Source organism: Syngnathus scovelli, chromosome 5, assembly GCF_024217435.2.
Source record: "Syngnathus scovelli strain Florida chromosome 5, RoL_Ssco_1.2, whole genome shotgun sequence".
NCBI lineage: Eukaryota > Metazoa > Chordata > Actinopteri > Syngnathiformes > Syngnathidae > Syngnathus > Syngnathus scovelli.
In genome coordinates, this window is record NC_090851.1 from 19,440,965 (window position 1) to 19,462,314 (window position 21,350).

The 21,350-nt window shown below is 45.9% G+C and overlaps 2 protein-coding genes across 14 annotated transcripts in view; both read right to left on the bottom strand.

Moving 5' to 3' along the window:
* LOC125969391 (teneurin-3) overlaps positions 1–21,350 on the bottom strand; it is a 519,170-nt gene that overhangs the window by 202,742 nt on the left and 295,078 nt on the right. The window lies entirely within an intron of this gene.
* LOC125969397 (uncharacterized) lies at positions 8,686–21,348 on the bottom strand. Its single transcript, XM_049721406.2, has one exon. It carries the CDS (start codon positions 15,580–15,582, stop codon positions 13,588–13,590), a length of 1,995 nt encoding a protein of 664 aa, XP_049577363.1. The 5' UTR covers positions 15,583–21,348; the 3' UTR covers positions 8,686–13,587.

A 21,350-nucleotide genomic window follows, 5' to 3' on the forward strand; every position in this document is an offset into this window, starting at 1 on the left:
GGGTCACCGGGGCCTCCCTCTGGAGCCAGGCCTGGAGGCGGGGCTCGAAGGCGAGCGTCTGGTGGCCTTCGCCCATGGGGCCCGGCCGGGCATAGCCCGAAAAGGAAACGTGGGTCCCCCTTCCCATGGGCTCACCACCTGTGGGAGGGGCCAAAGGGGTCGGGTGCAATGTGTGCTGGGCGGCAGCCAAAGGCAGGGACCTTGGCGGTCTGATCCCCGGCTGCAGAAGCTGGCTCTTGGGACATGGAATGTCACCTCTCTGGCTGGAAAGGAGCCCGAGCTGGTGTGCGAGGCAGAAAAATTCCGACTAGATATAGTCGGACTAGCCTCCACGCACAGTTTGGGTTCCGGTACAAGCCCTCTCGAGAGGGGCTGGACTCTCTTCCACTCTGGAGTTGCCCACGGTGAGAGGCGTCGAGCAGGTGTGGGTATACTTATTGCCCCCCGGCTGGGCGCCTGCACATTGGGGTTCAGAGAGGGTAGACTCCCTCCGCATTCGGGTGGGGGGACGGGTCCTGACTGTTGTTTGTGTGTATGCACCAAACAGCAGCTCAGAGTACCCACCCTTCTTGGGGTCCCTGGAGGAAGTGCTGGAGAGCGCTCCTTCTGGGGACTCCATCGTTCTACTGGGTGACTTCAATGCTCACGTGGGCAATGACAGTGAGACCTGGAAGGGCGTGATTGGGAGGAACGGCCCCCCCGATCTGAACCCGAGCGGTGTTCTATTGTTGGACTTCTGTGCTCGACATGGATTTTCAATAATGAACACCATGTTCAAGCATAAGGATGTCCATGTGTGCACTTGGCACCAGGACACCCTAGGCCGCAGTTCGATGATCGACTTTGTAGTCGTGTCATCGGATTTGCGGCCGCATGTTTTGGACACTCGGGTGAAGAGAGGGGCGGAGCTGTCAACTGATCACCACCTGGTGGTGGGTTGGCTCCGATGGTGGGGGAAGATGCCGGTCCGACCTGGCAGACCCAAACGCTCTGTGAGGGTCTGCTGGGAACGTCTGGCAGAATCTCCTGTCAGGAAGAGTTTCAACTCCCACCTCCGGCAGAGCTTTTCCCACGTCCCGGGGGAGGCGGGGGACATTGAGTCTGAGTGGACCATGTTCCGCGCCTCCATTGTTGAGGCGGCCGACCGGAGCTGTGGCCGTAAGGTCGTTGGTGCCTGTCGTGGCGGCAATCCCCGAACCCGCTGGTGGACACCGGCGGTAAGGGATGCCGTCAAGCTGAAGAAGGAGTCCTATCGGGCCGTTTTGGCCTGCGGGATTCCGGAGGCAGCTGACAGGTACCGGATGGCCAAGCGGAACGCGGCTTCGGCGGTTGCTGAGGCAAAAACCCGGGCGTGGGAGGCCATGGAGAATGACTTTCGGACGGCTTCGAGGAAATTCTGGTCCACCATCCGGCGTCTCAGGAGGGGGAAGCAGTGCAACGTCAACACTGTTTACAGTGGGGGTGGCGTGCTGCTGACCTCGACTCGGGACGTCGTGAGTCAGTGGGGAGAATACTTCGAAGACCTCCTCAATTCCACCTACACGCCTTCCATTGAGGAAGCAGGGCCTGGAGACTCTGAGGCGGAATCTCCAATCTCTGGGGTCGAAGTCACTGAGGTAGTTAAAAAACTCCTCGGTGGCAAGGCCCCGGGGGTGGATGAGATCTGCCCAGAGTTCCTAAAGGCTCTGGATGTTGTGGGGCTGTCATGGCTGACACGCCTCTACAACGTTGCGTGGACATCGGGGACAGTGCCTCTGGATTGGCAGACTGGGGTGGTGGTTCCCCTCTTTAAGAAGGGGGACCGGAGGGTGTGTTCCAATTACAGGGGAATCACACTCCTCAGCCTCCCTGGTAAGGTCTATTCAGGGGTGCTGGAGAGGAGGGTCCGTCGGGAGGTCGAACCTCGGATTCAGGAGGAGCAGTGTGGCTTTCGTCCTGGCCGTGGAACAGTGGACCAGCTCTACACCCTCGGCAGGATCATCGAGGGTGCATGGGAGTTCGCCCAACCAGTCCACATGTGTTTTGTGGACTTGGAGAAGGCGTTCGACCGTGTCCCTCGGGAGGTTCTGTGGAGGGTGCTTCGGGAGTACGGGGTGCCGAGCCAACTGATAAGGGCGGTTCGGTCCCTGTATCACCGATGCCAGAGTATGGTCCGCATTTCCGGCAGTAAGTCGGATTCGTTCCCAGTGAGGGTTGGACTCCGCCAAGGCTGCCCTTTGTCACCGATTCTGTTCATAATTTTTATGGACAGAATTTCTAGGCGCAGCCGAGGCGTTGAGGGGGTCCGGTTTGGAGACCTCAGCATCGCGTCCCTGCTTTTTGCAGATGACGTGGTGCTGTTGGCTTCTTCAGGCCGTGATCTCCAGCTCTCGCTGGAACGGTTCGCAGCCGAGTGTGAAGCGGTCGGGATGAGGGTCAGCACCTCCAAATCCGAGTCCATGGTCCTCGATCGGAAAAGGGTGGAATGCCCTCTCCGGATCGGGGATGAGATCCTACCCCAAGTGGAGGAGTTCAAGTATCTTGGAGTCTTGTTCACGAGTGAGGGGAGGATGGAGCGTGAGATCGACAGGCGGATCGGTGCAGCGTCGGCAGTAATGCGGACCCTGTACCGGTCCGTTGTGGTGAAGAGAGAGCTGAGCCAAAAGGCAAAGCTCTCAATTTACCGGTCGATTTACGCTCCTACCCTCACCTATGGTCACGAGCTATGGGTCGTGACCGAAAGAACGAGATCTCGGATACAAGCGGCCGAAATGAGTTTTCTCCGCAGGATGTCCGGGCTCTCCCTTAGAGATAGGGTGAGAAGCTCGGTCATCCGGGAGAGACTCGGAGTAGAGTCGCTACTCCTCCACGTTGAGAGGAGCCAGATGAGGTGGCTCGGGCATCTTATCAGGATGCCTCCTGGACGCCTCCCTGGGGAGGTGTTCCGGGCATGTCCCACCGGTAGGAGACCCCGGGGACGACCCAGGACGTGCTGGAGAGACTATGTCTCTCAGCTGGCCTGGGAACGCCTTGGGATCCCCTGGGATGAGCTGGATGAAGTGGCTGGGGAGAGGGAAGTCTGGGAGTCCCTCCTAAAGCTGCTGCCCCCGCGACCCGACCCCGGATAAGCGGAAGAAGATGGATGGATGGATGGATGCTTCACTACAAACAGCATATCTAGAAAATGTGTGTATTTCGGTCATGCTTTAAGCCAGCGGTCGGAAACCTATGGCTTGCGAGCCAGATATGGCTCTTTTGGTGACTGTGTCTGGCTCGCGGACAAATCTGACATTTGTTTACACAATTGAAGTCATAAATAATTTTGTTATATTATCAAAGTAAAAAATAGACCTACTGAAATCAAAATGCTAAATTAGCTTTCAAAATATAAAATATGATCACGTTTGCAATCCATCCCATCTGTTTTCTACCGCTGAAATCCAAGGTTGCATCATATCAGTCAATCCCAGCTGCCCTTCGGTGTACAGAAGGGTGACGCCAGGTCGGAGAAAAAAAAGCAAGATTTTTATTGGACAATACGGTCCAGGGGTCTTGAGAGATAAAATTCCATCCGCTTTATTTAAAATTTCAGCTAACTAGCGGGTGTGTGACAGGCAAGCAAGAAAGATGGTGAAGAGAAAAAAAGATTACGATTACCGAACATTTCAGAGTGAGCTGACTGAAGAATTTGCATTTGTAGAGAGGAGGCTCTGCTACGTGCCTCATATGCAATGACAAACATGCATCAATGCAACGCTCCAATATTAAGCGCCACTTTGAGACACGACATGCTACATTTGCAACTAAATACCCAGCTGGGTACAGCAGAAAGAAAGCATGTGAAGAGTTCCAGAGGCAGGTCCAAGCTAGTCAACAGCAACTCCGTGTATGGACTAGACAAGGTGACTTTAATTCAGCTAGTTTTGCTGGCGCATTAGCAATTGTGAGGAACGGAAAGCCATTCACGAATGGCAAGTATTTCAAAACATGTATGCTTGATGTGGCTAATGAACTTTTTGACGACTTCACGGATAAAGAAAAGATACTCAAACGGATAAAAGACATGCCTCTGTCAGCAAGAACCGTTCACGATCGGGCCATTATTACTGATGAGAGCCTCAACGCCTGCATTTAGCTCAACCTCACCTCATATCAACCGGACTACAAAGCCATCAGCAAAACGATGCAGCCCCAGAAGTCTCATTAATGGAAAAAATCGTTGGTCTTAATTAAAATACATGCATTTAATTGTATTTAGCCTATCGTTTTTTTTTTTTTTAATGGTATGGCTGTCACGGAAAATTATTTTTAAAAAATGGGAATCTATGGCTCTGTCCGCCAAAAAGGTTCCCGACCCCTGCTTTAAGCCAACTGAGCACAACAGTGTGTGTTTACAAACATGAGTAACATTAATGCTCCAGGGACAGGTGTCAGCACATATGCGTGCATACAATAACAAATGCTCCCACAAGAGACACCAGATCATCAAAAAGCATGTGACAGTTAATCTATAACCTGCTTCTTTTCATTTTTAATTAATCAGGGGGTGTCTAGTGTTTTTATAGAAACCCTTAAATATTATTAGTACACTTATTAAGCCTGTTATTATTCTACTTACCATGACAAAAAGAGAGAGAGAAAAAAGGCTCCGTATCCCCCTCTATCATGATTAAACACAGTCCAATCCTGGTATGTTTGACCTAGGCCTATGAAAATTGTGAGGCACCCCGACATGTATAAATAAATAAATAAATAAATAAATAAATAAATAAATAAATAAAATGCACCCATTTCCTAAAATGTACAGAAAGTGAGATGTTTTTTTTTTTTTTGCTATACAACTGACTTATTTGTGCACATTTACAAGTGTTACAGTAGTAAGAGACTAATTGTCTGGTGAAGTCTTGGGATTCTGTAGGGACGCTATGATGAAGTCTTTGATTAATTGTGGGTTCGATGACTGTATTATGGACCCCTGTCTTTTGGAGGTCTCATTGTCTTTAATTGTCTAGGAAAAAAAGACGAGTACTTGACCTTCACTGGTGCGAAGGGCATAAGAGCATCACGTAAGAGCTCCACTCTGATTAAAACAATCCAGAAAACCAGGGATGAGAACGGCAAATGATAAAAACCACTGAAAAGTAGACGGGGTCATGGGGGCCGCAGGGGGCCAGGGTCCGCAGGCCCCCCTAATGGGGGCCGCAGTGGGCCAGGGGCCAGGGGCAACGCCCCAGAGGGGGCTCAGGGGGCAAAGCTCCCTGGAAACTCCTGGATTTTGGCAGTACAGCAACCCCAAAACCATTAATTTCATCACTCAATTTCAACAGTTTTGTTGAAAAAATATCCCTGCTTGGTGTACTACCAAGATGTATATAGTACATCAAAATGGCACAATCAATTCTGGAGTTTTTCCTTTTGATGAAAACTGTTAATTTTTTGCAACATCTATCTATCTATCTTTGAAGATTTATTCTTTAACGATACCATGACAATAGAAGATGGTCATCATTGAATCAATGGACAGTCATAAGCAACCAAGTTGAAATGTCACACCCCAAGTAAATACAAATTTTGCAATTGATTTTGGTCTTTGACGCATTAATATAAATGTGTGTATTGTCTCACTCTCCTCTCTCTCTACAATTTAGCCCTACATAGTTTTTGTCTATATATATGTTTTTAAGATGACTGATGACTTCACTTTTTAGGAGGTTCAATGAAAAATCATACATCCATAATATTCAAAGTGAAGGAATGGGGTCGAAATACAAAAAGTCCTGCCTAGCTACAAAAACAGATATGCTCAAACCTCATTGACTAAAGTACAAAAGCAGACAAGTATATTCACATATTAAATCAACAAAAGAAACATTTTAAGCATATAATTCTACCTGCACACCAAATTTAATAAAAAGGACTTAACTAGACATTTTTATATATGGTAATGACATAGGTTTTTATAACTTCATGATCTGATATGTATTTCTGTGCACTTTGTTGATTAAGGAACTATTTAATGGATGCTTGATGTTATTCTAAATCAAGGACACTGCTCAAGGTGTCTTAGAATGTTTTGTACTTAATTATATCTTGTGTTTTGATTAATGCTTGATGTGACGTCGTATTTTGCCTAACGCTAGACGCCAGCCTTGGATTACTATTGAATGTTCTAGACAGAAGGAAAATATTTTGACTAACAATGAAAAGATATGGTTGGAAGCATGATTAAACTAAGAATGTGACAAAGTTAGCAAATACATGGAGTGTCAAAAGAACAAACAAACACATGCATGGTAAGTGGTGAGTAAGAACTTTGCATAGTCAGGGAACATTAGCAAATTGATGATGTCACACACAAAACTTCACATAAGTCCGTACAAAATGACAAAAGTGGAAGGATGATGAATGGACGAGGTGCGATGGTGTATGTGTAAGAATAGAGGAAAATGTTTACAGGAAGGTCACTTGAAGATAAAACCAGCAGAGGTGCCAGAGGGAGAATGCCAGGAGGAAGACAGCCAAGAACCCGGCCAAAGGTGATGGCCAAGGCCAAAAGATGGGAAGGAAAACAACAGCCCTCACACACATCGAATCGCCTATAATCAGCACCCAACCCCACGGAACCAGCTCTCACCGAACCAGCACCCACTCCCATGGAATCAAACTTTCCTGCGAACTTTCCCACTGTTAGGGTTTTTCAGATTATCCTTACCGTATGATTATGTTGGAATGCAACCGGTAATAAATAACCTACCTTGTCTCACCCTACACAAGGTCGTAAAACACCCCCTGATATGTTTTGACTAGAGCACAAGGGCTTCCTATTCAGTCTACTCCTGCCCCCACTCTTTCTCTTAATAAATATGTCCTTGCAGTTGGGAGAGTTTCAGACTTCATTCCTGGAGCGAGTGAACTCTCCACCTGCAGGTGTCTAAAACAACTTGCTTGTCTCCCGTGTGGTTTTTGCAAAATAAGTTGGAGTGAGCAAATCTCTAACATTTTGGTGCCGAAACCCGGGACCTCTCATACCCATTATCTGGCTGACGGAGGACGACACGCTGTACACCGTCGACGGGCCAGCGTCCACTAGCCGGACCTGGTAAAGAAAGACCTGGGAAGGAAATTCTTCGCTGGGCCAGCATCTCAGGTCTGCCTTCGTCTGACAGAGGTGGATTGACGGGACCCGGCAGTGCAACGAACCAGGGGACAAGTAAGTTAAAGGCCTGAAGTTGTGTTGTTAAACGCGTAACACGTAGAGGTGCACGAGAGCCAGCTTCGGTTCGTAGATTTTTTTTCTTTTGTCCGTTTTTCCAAAGCTGTTTCGGAGGGTTTTACACCCATCCCTGGATAGGCCTGAAAAAAAAAAAAAACGCTGGAGTTTGTGTGATTGAGTGTGTGACTGGTAGGATACATTGACTAAATAGCAGTTCTAGCATTGATCCACGGCAATAATACAGGCTAGTAATTTGTTGAAAGGTCAATTTAAACCTGCATTGAGGATCCTCAAAAAGTCAAATAAATAAATAATAATAATAATAATAATAATAATGATAATAATAATAATAATAATAATAATAATCATATTTTTGAGAAAAAGAAATTGTATATCCTAAAATTACTAGAATTAAGATGGGAAATAAAAACGGTAAATCTCTACCTCTTGACGGAGATGAGAAGTACATGGCGAGTAGATTTCTTAATTGTATGCAATATATGCCGAAGTGGAAGAAAAAGTATGGAGTAGAAGGGAAGTTGAGAGTTGAAGTGTGGAAGATAGTAGTTGATGTTTTAGAAGAGAGTGTGGATAAAAAGAAAAATGGACTGAAAAAGAAAAGAAAACAGAGAGAATTGGATTGTGCTAAAATGTGGTTGAAAGCTTCACAAGAGAGAAAAGAACAAATCCAAAAGACAAAAGATAGAAAGATGAAAGGTGATGAGGCTGAGACTATGTTTGTCAGGCCGGAAGACAATGAGGCCACAGTGCGCAGGCGCACTGCCGCGGCCACGGCTCCAGCCGAAACTGAAGGCGCAGCTCAAGCAGAGGAGCAAGAGGGGCCTTCCGCTCGTACGCAAAACTTGTATCCAAGCTTAACAAACCTGCAGCCCCCCCCCTCCCATTTTTCCAGTCCAAAAGGCCGACAAAATTAATTGGCGAATGATACAAGATTTACGAGCAGTGAATGATGCAGTGCAAACAAGAGCACCCAATGTGCCTGACCCACACACACTTCTGAACACTTTGAAGCCTAATCAGAAGTTTTTCACAGTAATTGATCTCAGCAATGCATTTTTCTCAGTGCCAATTCACCCAGACTCACAGTTTTGGTTCGCTTTTACCTTTAAAGGACAAAGTTATATATACACCAGATTGCCACAAGGATTTGCTGATAGTCCAACTATTTTCATTCAAGCTATTATGGCCTGTTTGGCTGATTTTCAGATGTCAAACAAAAGCCAACTTCTAGTTTATGTAGATGATCTCCTGGTAGCCTCTGAAACTGAAGCTGCTTGCAAGGCAGACTCCTGAGCATTGTTACACTATCTCTGCAAAACAGGGAATAAAGTGAGCAAAAATAAGTTACAATGGGTTAGACAGTGAACTATTTAGGTCACACTTTGTCGGCTTCTGGAAGACAGATACAAAGAACCAGAAAGCAGATTATTTCAGATGCACCGAAACCTGAAACAAAAAAACAAATGATGTCATTTTTGGGGCTCTGCAATTACTGCAGAGCATGGATCCCACATTATGCGGAAAAAACACAACCGCTGCTGGATATTGTGCATGGAGTTCCCATGACAATGACAGAAAAAATCATGTGGACACCAGTAGCGGATGATGCTTTTGTAGTGCTGAAACAGGCTCTGATAGAAACCACAACTCTTATCTTACCAGACTACAATAAAACCTTTGTGCAAACAGCAGACTGCAGGAATGGTTTTATGACCTCAGTGTTGCTGCAGAGTCATGGCAGGAAACTAAGACCAATTGCATTTTATTCAAAAAAACTGGATCCAGTGGCTCTGTCTTTGCCAGACTGTGTCCAAGCAGTATGCGCGGTGGCGCTTGCAGCGAGACAATCTGCAGATGTGGTGCTCTTTCACAAAATGGAGCTGCTGGTTCCACATGCTGTAGATGTGTTGCTGCTGCAAAGCAAAATGAACTTTTTGTCGCCAGCCAGACATCTGTCCTACACTGCTATACTTCTGTCACAACCACACATCGTGATAAAGAGGTGCACAATCCTTAACCCAGCAACGTTGATCCCGCTGCCAGGGGATGGAACACCTCATAACTGTTTGGATGCTACAGAACATCTACAGCTGCCCAGAGAAGATTTAAGTGACACGCCACTTGACAATGGGGAAAAGTGGTTTGTGGATGGATCATGTTCAAAGGATTCTAAAGGAAACAATCAAAGTGGTTATGCAATTGTGAAATTGCCAAACCAGATTGTTGAAGCAGAGAACCTTCCATACAACAGGTCAGCACAGGCGGCTGAGCTAATTGCACTAACAAGAGCTTGTCAATTAGCGGAAGATAAGGAAGTCACTGTATACACAGACAGTCAGTATGCGTTTTCTACTCTGTTCTATTTTGCGAAACAATGGGAGCGCAGGGGGATGACAACATCAACCGGTAAGCCGGTTACCCATGCCTCCTTGTTAAAAGACTTGTTGCAGGCCATTCTTTTACCTGCTAAACTAGCTGTGTGTAAATGTGCTGCTCACACCACTGGCAGAGATGAAGTCTCAAATGGAAACAGATTAGCAGACAAAATTGCAAAAGAAGCAGCTGCAGGGAGACATGGCCATTATTTTTTTTTAATGGGTTCAGAGGACACACAACTCATAGATAAGACTGTACTGACAGATATGCAGGGCAATGCTCCAATGGTGGAAAACCGAATGTGGACTACAAAAGGTGCAATAGTGGATACAGATAATATCCACCGCATCAATGACAAACCTGTTTTACCAAAATCACTTTTTAAGGCAGCAGCGCTTGCGACATCTGGGCCTTGCCATATGTCGACAGGAGGGATGAAGTCCATCATAGATCAACAATTCACTACCTTTGGTTTAGATGCTTACTTAAAAAAAAATTGTAAAGCATGTCCTGTTTGTGTGAAACATAATCCACAAGGAAACATGAGACCTAAGAGAGGCTCATTTCCAAAACCCTCTTATCCATTTCAAATCATGCATATGGATTTTATTGAACTCGCACAAAGTGGACCTCACAAATACTGCCTAGTGATGATTGATGCATTTTCCAAATGAGTGGAAATAGTTCCATCTAAACATGCAGATGCCTTAACAGTGGCAAAAGCCATCTGCAAAACCATCATACCAACTCATGGCATCCCCCAAACCATTTACAGTGACAATGGTCCACACTTTGTGAACCAAGTTGTGCAGAACATGGCTGTACACCTTGGAATAACGTTAAAAAAACACTGTGCTTGGCATCCTTCGAGCGCAGGCCTGGTTGAACGGGCAAACTTTACCATCAAAAGCAGGTTGAAAAAATTCATGGAAACAACAGGCAGACCTTGGCCAGAGTGCCTCGACTTAGTGAAGCTCTATATGAGAATTACTCCCACTTCCGAAGGACTAATACCTTTTGAAATCATACATGGGAGACCATACAGACTACCAGTGTTCCCTGCAGATTTGCAAAAAGCAGACGAAGAACAGACCTTGGCAGATTATCTAATCAGGACGCTCAAACTGAAAGATGTGTCCAATGCAAATTTACTGCCGCCTGATCCCTCCCCCTCACAGGTGGACAACCCTATCAATCCAGGAGACTGGGTCTACATCAAGGTCATCAAAAGAAAGAACTGGGCCAGCCCACGGTGGGAGGGACCGTTTCAAGTTTTGCTTGCTACTCTCACGGCGGTTAAGATTTCTCAACGGCCCAGTTGGATTCACCTCAACCACAGCAAGTTGCAGAGAGTGCTGGACCCCTAATTCGGAGTGGTGGGGAAGCCTGACTACAAAGAAGCCCCATCGTTTAGGGTGAGGCGTCTCAATGTTGGTGAAGAATCCATCGATCCCCACTCCGCTAGGCGAGGGGATGTCCCGGTGTCTCTGCCATCCTAGTAGCAACGTGGCTCCATATGCCAGATGGATCCTCTGCTGCGTTGTGGTTGGAGCGTGCTATGGTCTATTGACTCATCTGAACAGACCAAATGACAATGTTGCCCGTGGTAAACGATGGTCGCATGATGAGAACTTTGAGGACTGGTCATGGGACCCCAGAAACCCATACGAAACCAACACTTGGTACCGGTATGTCAAGTTCACTGTGAGAGCTCACACACAGGAGGGGTGTTATGTGTGTTCGAAACTCCCCCCTTCCTCCACGCAAGTTCGCTTGGAGGCCAGAGCAATGAATGTCACTGAAGCAAAATGTATGGCATCCATGGGAGGAGTTGGATATCAGCACCGTGCTGTCACAGTCAATGATGCTGACCCTTACCGCCCTGGACTTGCTGACGGTGCCTGTGATCAGCTATTCTGGACAAATCTCAATGTGACTGTTAGAGGACGAACAATACCACAAGTGGCCTACACAGAGAGACCAGCTGGAGGGAATTACACATGTTACATCCAAGGTAACAAGACCCACGTCTGCATTAACAACGACTGCTCGACAGGAGGAAACTGGATGGGAGCTTTGGACATCACCGATGAGTGTCAAGATAAGAGAGCCATTTCAGGTGGTGAGGGCTCTCCAACCAACATGGCTACACCATCGAACGGAACATACTTCATACAGAATGGCTGGTGGCTTTGTGGTCACAAGGTTTATCCGATGCTGCCCGCCAACTGGACAGGAGTGTGTGCACCAGTGTGGGTGACAGACCACACCTACAGGATACGACATCATCAGCTGACAGAAGCACACAACTCTTCTGGACGTCGACGCAGGGCAGTTGCAACCTTCGACCCTCATGACCCTGTCTAGGGTGCAAACGTTCCAGACGACCATAAAGTATGGTCCGTCGGAGACAAAGTTGTCCTTGCGCTCTTTCCTCAGATTGGGGTTGGGAAACTATCACTCTTCATCGAGACACTGAACTATCGTTTTCAATCCTTTGTGAATCTCTCACTGCAAATCAACGATGGACAAAATAGAGAGATTCAGGCTATTAGACTGATGGTCTTGCAAAACAGGATGGTTCTGGACTTGTTGACGGCAGCACAAGGTGGTGTGTGCCACATCATTGGGACTTCCTGTTGCACATACATACCAGGAAAAAATGACACCCACATCAACGACGCCATGAATTCACTGAAGAACTTACAGCAGGCCATGTCTAATGACAAGGTCCCACATCAGTTTGATTTCTTTTCATGGCTATTCTCTGGCAGCTGGTGGCAACTGCTTTTGAAATTGCTGTCTCCTGTGCTTGTTGTACTGGTGGTGTTGTGCTTGTTTACGTCCTGCGTTATCCCATGTTTGAAGTCTGCTGTGTCGAAGTTTGTGTCCTCTACTGTCGCCCAAGTTCAAGTGGCCCACACTTTTGTGGGGTTAAACTGCAGCTCCCCACTTGAAAGGCGCTTGGACAAAAGGATTTGAACTGGACTTCACTCAGTGATCATGACTGTTTTTTTTTTTTCCTTGTCTTTGGTTTATTTTCATCTTCAGCCAAACACAGCCAAACACAGCCAACACAGCCAACACAGCTGAAAAAACGGCTCCTTCTTTTGTTTCGTTTTCCAAGCTTTCCGCTGCATTCCTGCCCTTTGGAAAACGCTGCATTGTCTAAATCATGGCAGGTTACCGTGAGCTCCAACACTCTCCCTCTTAATTAACCCCACCTGGTGCTCTCAACAGCCTGCCTCCTTGGGTGTGGCTGAGACACACCCAGGCAGAGAGGGTGCGGCTTGCAACTCGTCTCAACACCTCCCACTCGATCTTTCCACGGAAACCGCTGGAAAGATCGCAGACAATGACTTGTGGTCAGGGTTTCTATTTCGGGCTTTCTGTCTGCTCTTCCACTGGTAGCAAAACCACCAGTCGTCGGACATCTCGGTGAAGAATTGTGGACTGATGATCCCTCTGGATGCTGGCTGTAGGATGCTTGGATGCTGATGTTGTGGGTCTAATCTCAGGGGCGCAGGAGGTTCTCACAACTCTGAGTGTCACATCCCGTACGATGCCACGGGAGTCTGGGTTGACACTGATGACTCTCCCAAGCTTAAAGTGGCCCCTCAACGCATTTTGGTCACACAGCCAAACAATGTCTCCTTCTGCGACGTTCCTCTGTGTGGTGTGCCATTTACTCCTCACAAACAGATTAGGCCCGGTGAGTTGGCTCCAGGACCTCCAGAATATGTTAACCTGATGTTGCATTTCCTGCAGTCTCTTATAAGGGTACCTTCCAAAGTCGAATGTTTTCCAGTCACCTCTCATTGATGCTCGTCCCAACAGGAGTGCATTGGGTGTGATGTACTGCACAGTGTCTTCATGGCTCTGCACCCTCGCAACAATGGGGCGCTCATTTGTAAGATTTGCAGCAAGCTGAAGGATCGTCTGAAATTCGCTGTAGCTAAGATTCCCTGAGTCCCTCTCCAGGCTCTGGAATGCCTTTTTCACAATCCGAACAGCTGCTTCGGCAGCGCCGTTTCGATGAGGTGAATCCGCTGGCTGAATCTTCCAGTGCCAGCTGGTTCCATTTTTTGAGCTGACGTCTCCTCCATAACAGATCTGTCCAGCCCATCTAGAAATTGATACAGCTCCTCCAGAACAGGTTTGGCTCCAACGAAATTCGTTTCTGGATCAGACCAAATCTTCTTAGGATGTCCTCGAATTGCTGTAAATCTTTGATAAGCCATCAGGAAGCTTTCAGTCGACATGGTGTTGGCCAGCTCAGTGTGGATTGCTCTACTGGCCATACAGCAGAATACAATTCCCCAAACTTTCAACCTGACTCTTTTCCTCACATCATCTTTGACCTGATATGGTCCAAACAGGTCAACTGCTGTGAACTCAAATGGAGCTGCCGGCCTGGTTCTCTCCTGGGGCAGATCACCCATCACTTGCTGGCATCTTCTAGCTCTAGCGTTCTTGCAGATCACACAGTTATCAATGACCTTTTGAGCAATTTGTCGTCCCTTGATGACCCATGCTCTCTTTCTCACTTTCAGCAGAGTCGCAGCAATTCCCTCGTGACCTTCGCTGTGGGCTTCCCGAACCAGCAATGTTGAAATCCAAGCACTGTATGGTAAGAGGGGAACACTAACCCTGTCTTCATTGAAAGCCTGGATGGTTGGAAAGGTCACACCCTCTTGTGCAGCAAGAAAAAGATCTCTTAAAGCATCTTGACGTTCTGTCACAGTAATAACTCCACCCAATGAAACTGCCTCCCACTTTGGCGTTTCCAGGCTCCTACTTTGAGCTGCAAAATGCTTTGCTGCCCTCCAGACCTGGGCGACAACCTTAACCAGGCGAGTCAGGTTGCTGAACCGTCCTTCATCCACCAGGTTTCGGGCAGCAGTGCCAGCAGGTGGCCACCGACACTCCAGATCTAGTGGGTCTTTCTTCACCTGTGCTCTTGTGAGCGCAGATGTAAATACTTTCTTCTGCACCTTCCCGACACTCTCTTTGGCATTGACCAGCGGGTCTTCTTGGTTTTCTTTCCCATGCCCGCCCTCTAGTGGCGGATTGCTCTCAAATTCGACCTCATCGTTCTCCTCGAGCTTCCTCATCTTGGCGGGCAGCGCCGCTTCCGATTCGTCCACCACCCGCGAGCGGCGTCTCTTTTTCTCCGAGATTTTACCCGTCGTCCTCTGACTTGCGGCATCTGAGCCTTGCTGCTGCTTCTTTTTCTTCTTCTGCTGTTGCTGCTGCAGAACTGGCGGCTCGCCGTCCATCGGCGCCACTTTGGCCTCCTCTGGCAGCAGCTTCTTTTTCTTCTTCTTTTTCTTTTTCTTCTCTTCCTGCCCGCCGCCACCTGAAGATGGATTGTCTGCAGTCATCTTGATGGGCTTCTCCTTCTTAGTCTTGGGAAATATTCCCGGCTTCCTAGGAGCATCTTCAGGAGGGTTATTGAGCATCTCAATGGCTTTTTGGGCTTGCTCTGGGTTCTCGAACTCCACAAAGGCAAAGCCTTTGGGATCGTTGGTGGTTTTGTATCTGGGGATGCCGGCGTAAACGACGGTCCCGCATTTAGAGAAGACCTTCTCGATCCAGCTGTGAGTCACGTCCTTGGGCAGGAGCTCCACGTAGACTGTGCGGCTGTCCACGTCAGGTGGAACATCTCCGATGGGAAGTTGCCGTCTCACTTTATCACCCTCTAAATTCACCTCCAGTACGGAAGAATTCTTCAGAGCCCGGGCGATCAATTTAGTGTCGCTCGTCAGCTTCTTCATGCGATTGAAGCCCGCCACCACGGATAAATCAACATAGCCGTCATCCGACTCGTCAATGAGCTTTCTCAGAAAGCGGTCCTTGTGGAGGTTGACGTCACCGAACCAGAACTCCACTTGTTTTTTCACTTCGCACAGCAGCTGCTTGACGCGGGATCTCTGAGGTTGAATGGGGACTTTGCAGGTGTGTTCTTCATACATCACAGCAGCAGTCCTCATAGATCTAGCAAAGTGCGGGCTGAGACAGTGACCTCCTCAAACAACTCAGGATGGGTGCCTGCAACTGTTTTCCCTAGTGGTCCGTCCCACAGCATGAGGTCCCCCACCGTGCGGATTTTCTGTGGAGCCAGCTGCCCCTCTTTGTGACTTATAAGAAGCTGGATCACTTTTGGTCTTGTCAGGTCACTAAGTAGGATGTCTGGGAAGAACCTTTGCAGTTTTCCGGCTGACACATGCCTGTGGATGTCTGCTATGCTGTCTAAGCCGTAACAAACTAGCTGGTGGGACTTGAGAGTGCCTTTTGGGGTGGTGATACGGATTTTTAGGAGGTATCGTTTGGTTTTGACCAAGACTTTCATGCCTCCCACGCCATGAACCACAAGCGTGATGTCTTCACTTCTAAGATTGAGCTGCCCTGCGGCCTCATGGGTGATATAGTTGGTATCGGATGCTAGGTCGATCAAAGTCCCAATTTTCTGCCCAGCATTGGCAGTTACCTCCAGCAGCATCATGATGCAGTTACCTCCAGCAGCATCATTTGCTTCCATGACTTTGCTGGACTCAATTATAAGGGTCTTGAAACTGTCTCTGAGCTCCTCTTCAGACATTATGGCATGCATCCGGACAATGTTGTTGGCCAGCCTGGAGAATTGCCGCTTTGCAGACGTCCTCTTGGCTTTGAGCTGCTCCAATGACTGTGAGTCGGCCATCTTTCCTTCCCACCAGGATTCAATTGCCGTGAGCTGATACTCAGCGTGTTACCAGGCCTCTGGATTTCCAGGCCTGGTCAGTTGCTGTTCAGGATACTCCAGTCTTCACACAGGGTTTTCACTGTCAAGTGGCCCACACTTTTGTGGGGTTAAACTGCAGCTCCCCACTTGAAAGGCGCTTGGACAAAAGGATTTGAACTGGACTTCACTCAGTGATCATGACTGTTTTTTTTTTCCTTGTCTTTGGTTTATTTTCATCTTCAGCCAAACACAGCCAAACACAGCCAACACAGCCAACACAGCTGAAAAACCGGCTCCTTCTTTTGTTTCGTTTTCCAAGCTTTCCGCTGCAGTCCTGCCCTTTGGAAAACGCTGCCTTGTCTAAATCATGGCAGGTTACCGTGAGCTCCAACACTCTCCCTCTTAATTAACCCCACCTGGTGCTCTCAACAGCCTGCCTCCTTGGGTGTGGCTGAGACACACCCAGGCAGAGAGGGTGCGGCTTGCAACTCGTCTCAACAACAACTTCTAAGAGATGACGGATGTGGTGACGATAATGAAACGTGGATTGCGTAGATGCTGTTCTGTTGATCATGTTTTACAGAAACTTGATGATTTGACCATCGAAAATGCTTTGCAGGTGATGGATACAATGATGTACTGTTTCTGTGTTTTTGTTTTTGTTTTTTATTGTTAGCATTCTGGTCGCCTTAGGCAAAGGGACCGTGTAAAAATTTTCCTGCTAATAACATCTGGCCGGCAGGTTTTTCGCTTACACAATAAGTTTGAACTGGGGTATCAAGGTAGTGCCTCATCTTCACTGGAAAGTGTTGCTATCATTGTTTGTTGTTTTTTAGTTTTACTATTCTTCTTTCTTCATTATACATATATATGTGTGTGTTTTTTTTTTACTTGTCTTTGTTGTTTGCGGTGGCATAATCATATGATAAAACAGGAGGGAGATGTTAGGGTTTTTCAGATTATCCTTATCGTATGATTATGTTGGAATGCAACCGGTAATTAATAACCTACCTTGTCTCATCCTACACAAGGTCGTAAAACACCCCCTGATATGTTTTGACTAGAGCACAAGGGCTTCCTATTCAGTCTACTCTTGCCCCTACTCTTTCTCTTAATAAATATGTCCTTGCAGTTGGGAGAGTTTCAGACTTCATTCCTGGAGCGAGTGAACTCTCCACCTGCAGGTGTCTAAAAGAACTTGCTTGTCTCCCGTGTGGTTCTTGTAAAATAAGTTGGAGTGAGCAAATCTCTAACACCCACCCCCATAGACTCATCACCCATCAAACTCGGCCCACACCGACATGTGCAACTGAATATAAGCTGACCAAAGAACCTTGAACGTTGCCTTTTCTGAATGGAGACTTTCTAATCTTGAGCATCGTCGCAACAAATTGTGATTGAACTCAACCAACCTGTTTAAGTCTAATTTTGTTTCTGTGTCTTAGTCTTTTCCTAACACTGAAGAAGAAAACGAACACGCACTGAGTAAATTGGATAACAGATGATTGGCTCTGTCTTTTGCCGTGAGGCGCAGATAGCGCGCTTCCCAAATTGTGGACCAAATCCAAGAAAAAGTTTTTTGCACTGTTGTAGAAGCATTAAGATAGAGAACGCATACGTATTTCTGTAATATAGATGGGAAAAAAAAACTGGCATCTTATCAAACAACAAATGACCAAGACAAAGGATTTTGTTTTACTAATTAGCTAAATCTAAAACACACACAAAGCACAATGGGACAGAAGTTAACACACACACACAAAGAACCAATTACTTTCCTTTTAAAGGAGGTTTGATGAGGAATATGTGATGAGGTTTTTATCCCTTGAGACACTATACAAAGGACTAAATCAAAACATGTTTTTGTTGATTCAAAATAAAAGATTTTAGATATCTTGGACTGGGCTCACAAGGCATATTAACATAGAGTTATGTCAAGGACCAATTACTGATGCAACATGGGAGTATTTTGTGAGAGAAAATCCTGCTGCCCCCACTACACACAAAGACGCACGCACGCACGCGCACGCACGCACGCACGCACACACACACATGGATTTTTGCTTACACACCTCTTTGCCTCATTAAATTAGAGCCATGCTGTGCCAGTCTGTTACCCACAACTCCTCCTGGTGAGGACAGGAGACAAGGGTCATGGGAGAATGTTGTCTAATCGACAGAAGCTTTGTGCTTGTAAGAGTATATTTTTGTGTATGTTTTTGTGACAAGATAAGATGATTCTGAGTGGTGGTGATGATCAAACAACGTTGGATCTTTGAGCACAGAGCCTTTGGAGAAATTTCATGAAGGAAACCAAAACACTAACAAGTCCTCTCCAAAGTGAATATGAAAACTTCACTTAAACATACAAATGGGCCCTGCAAATGACCGTTTGCAACAATCTTATCTTTTTGTGTTCCATTAAAAAGACTGTGAATAACCGAGACACCTCAGTACTGCATAGCAATGCCATAAAAATGTATGGATAATGTATAAATGAGTTGTGTGTTGCAAATTGCAGTGACGGAGTCTCTCCCAACTCATTTAGATAGCCTCCCAATTATTCGTAAAATCTAACCGACATACTAGTTGTAGCTGCCGGATATTACCAAGAATTCAGTGACCATAACATGGTTGTCAGCAAGTTTCGAGATAGGCAACACAATTTAATGTGTCACGACGCGTCCCCCGGTTGTCATATTATGTGTCTGTGTTGTCATGGTTTCAGTTTGCGTCTCTGTGTATTCGCCCCTCCCCTCCTGTGTCTGCCCATGATCAGTGTGATTACCCTCACCTGCCTCTCATTACCTATCTTGTATTTAAGTCCTGTCTGCCTCTCACTCCCCTGTCGGATTATTTCATGTCTTTCTGTTCATGTCTCTGTCTTTCTGTTCTGTTTCTGTTAGCCAGCCCTGTCAGTCGGTCAGTCCAGTGTTTGTTTTGTTAGGAAGTTATGTTAGTTTGCCCCTTGTCCCTTCATCCTCCCTTCCAACTCCCTTTTCCCTCAATAAACCCTGGTCCAAGCTGCATTTGGTCACCCTGGCTCCATTTCCGATCGTGACATAATGACCACTCATCCTAAATTTTAACCTCAGAAACTAAATTATAGTGTATTTTATTTTGTCAATAATTATCAGAACATTTATCATATAATTACATAATCTACCAGTAAATTGCAATTATATTCGTCAAACATCTTGTTATCTCTTTTTGGCTGTAATGGATCAGGCTTCTATTGCATGTACGACTAAGTGAGTGGCATACAGTATATCCTGACTTAAATTTAAAATATGGGCATCAGGGATGGCGCTACACCGGGGCGATGAGGAGCTATAGCCCCATCAGAAATGTGTGTAGCACTAGTTAAGCCCCTCCAGCATTTTATTTGGTATTCTAAAATATATTTCTAAACTATTTACTCAGCTTCCCTGTATCGGTGAGAAAGTTAAAAAAAAAAAAAAAAAAAAAAGATTTTGAGCCAACCCTGTTGGTTATGGATACTTGTCAGACTAACAGAATTTTACAGGGGATATGTTATGCATTTTATGTATTTATTTACAATTAGACGTTCCCACACTGAAAATCTGCCAATGTTAAAAGTTCAGGGACAGTGTTTTTAAAAAAGGTTGACGTGTCTTTTTGAAACTGAAACCACTACCTTAAATAATGATTTCATTTGACTTGTTAAAGTCAAGGCAATTTTATTCAGCATCATTTTACCATTCATCATGATGTTAAGGCTCATTTATTTATTTATTTATTTATTTATTTATTTATATATTTATGTATTTATTTATTTACCACAAATGTTATTATTATGGGTTTTGATTACCTGAATGTATTTAGAATCTAGTAGGACTTGTTCACTCTTGGTGGGTCTGACCTTATTTTATTATTGACACTATGAAATTTTATATGTAAATGATGAAGGAACATAACATTGTTTCCTACTGCTGTTATATAAGAGCTATATGAAATAGCTTTAATAAAATTATTTAAATGCTTTGAATTGAAATGAAGTTGTATTTAAGGTAGCATGGGTATTTATCACCAGACTGTATCATGTTGGCATCAATGATAATTGGTGTTGATCCAAACACTCAATAGTGCATTATTGCATTGTCAACACATTTTGTTCCAGCAACACACCACTTGCTGTTGAACATTAAAATGTCTTATTAATGTTACTTTAACCCTGGGTGGTCCGGATGGGCACTTGGCTGGTGTTAAAATTAAAACCCTGGGTGTTGAATTAACACCAGCGGATTAGCAATTATGAATTGCCACATTACCATCGGAAACGTGAAAAATGCAAACCATGCAACACTAAACTGACATTTTAAAAAAACTCTCAATGGTGCACAGATTTGACAGAAGACTGGCCAGGGCAAAGAGTATGGGGGTCTCTCAGTTGAACCCGCTGAGCTTGGACCAGCTCAACAACGTCGAATTGGAAGACGGCTAATATCACCACCGCCCCCAGACGCCTGCTTGTGGGCTGGTCCCAGGCCGGGTGCGGAAGGTGCCCCGTCCAAGCAGGGGGCGCAGCGAGCCAAAAGTAAATTTGACCGTCCACTGTAAGTCATGTATGCACATTCACTAAAAAGGGACATGCATGTCCAACCAGCAGGTTGTTGGTAGTATCATAGTTGTTGATTGAGTGCCCCATTGTCAAAACTTGTTTTTTGCTTTGTTACTCTGTAACCCAGCTACGTTACATACAGTACAGACGGTAAAAAAAAAAAGAAGAAATCGCATGCCAACACGCCATTAATACTAAAATAATGTGAGGAGTGATTTCTATGGCTGTGTCAAATAACACACCAAAAACATTGATAATTCGCTAACAGGTGAACAATGCCCAGAGAAAGGAAAACCCTGTCATTAAGGTTACATATGATGGGTTGATACTAGCAAGAAAAGCAAATACAAACTACATCGTAACAACAACAAAAAGAAAACATTAATACATAACTTAGAAGGGACATAACGGATGAAGTTAAATTATGTATTCTGTGATTGAGTATGGATGAGGTC

Coding starts and splice junctions, on each gene's coding strand:
- LOC125969397 (XM_049721406.2), bottom strand. CDS start 15,582: ATGAGGACTGCTGCTGTGATGTATGAAGAACACACCTGCAAAGTCCCC.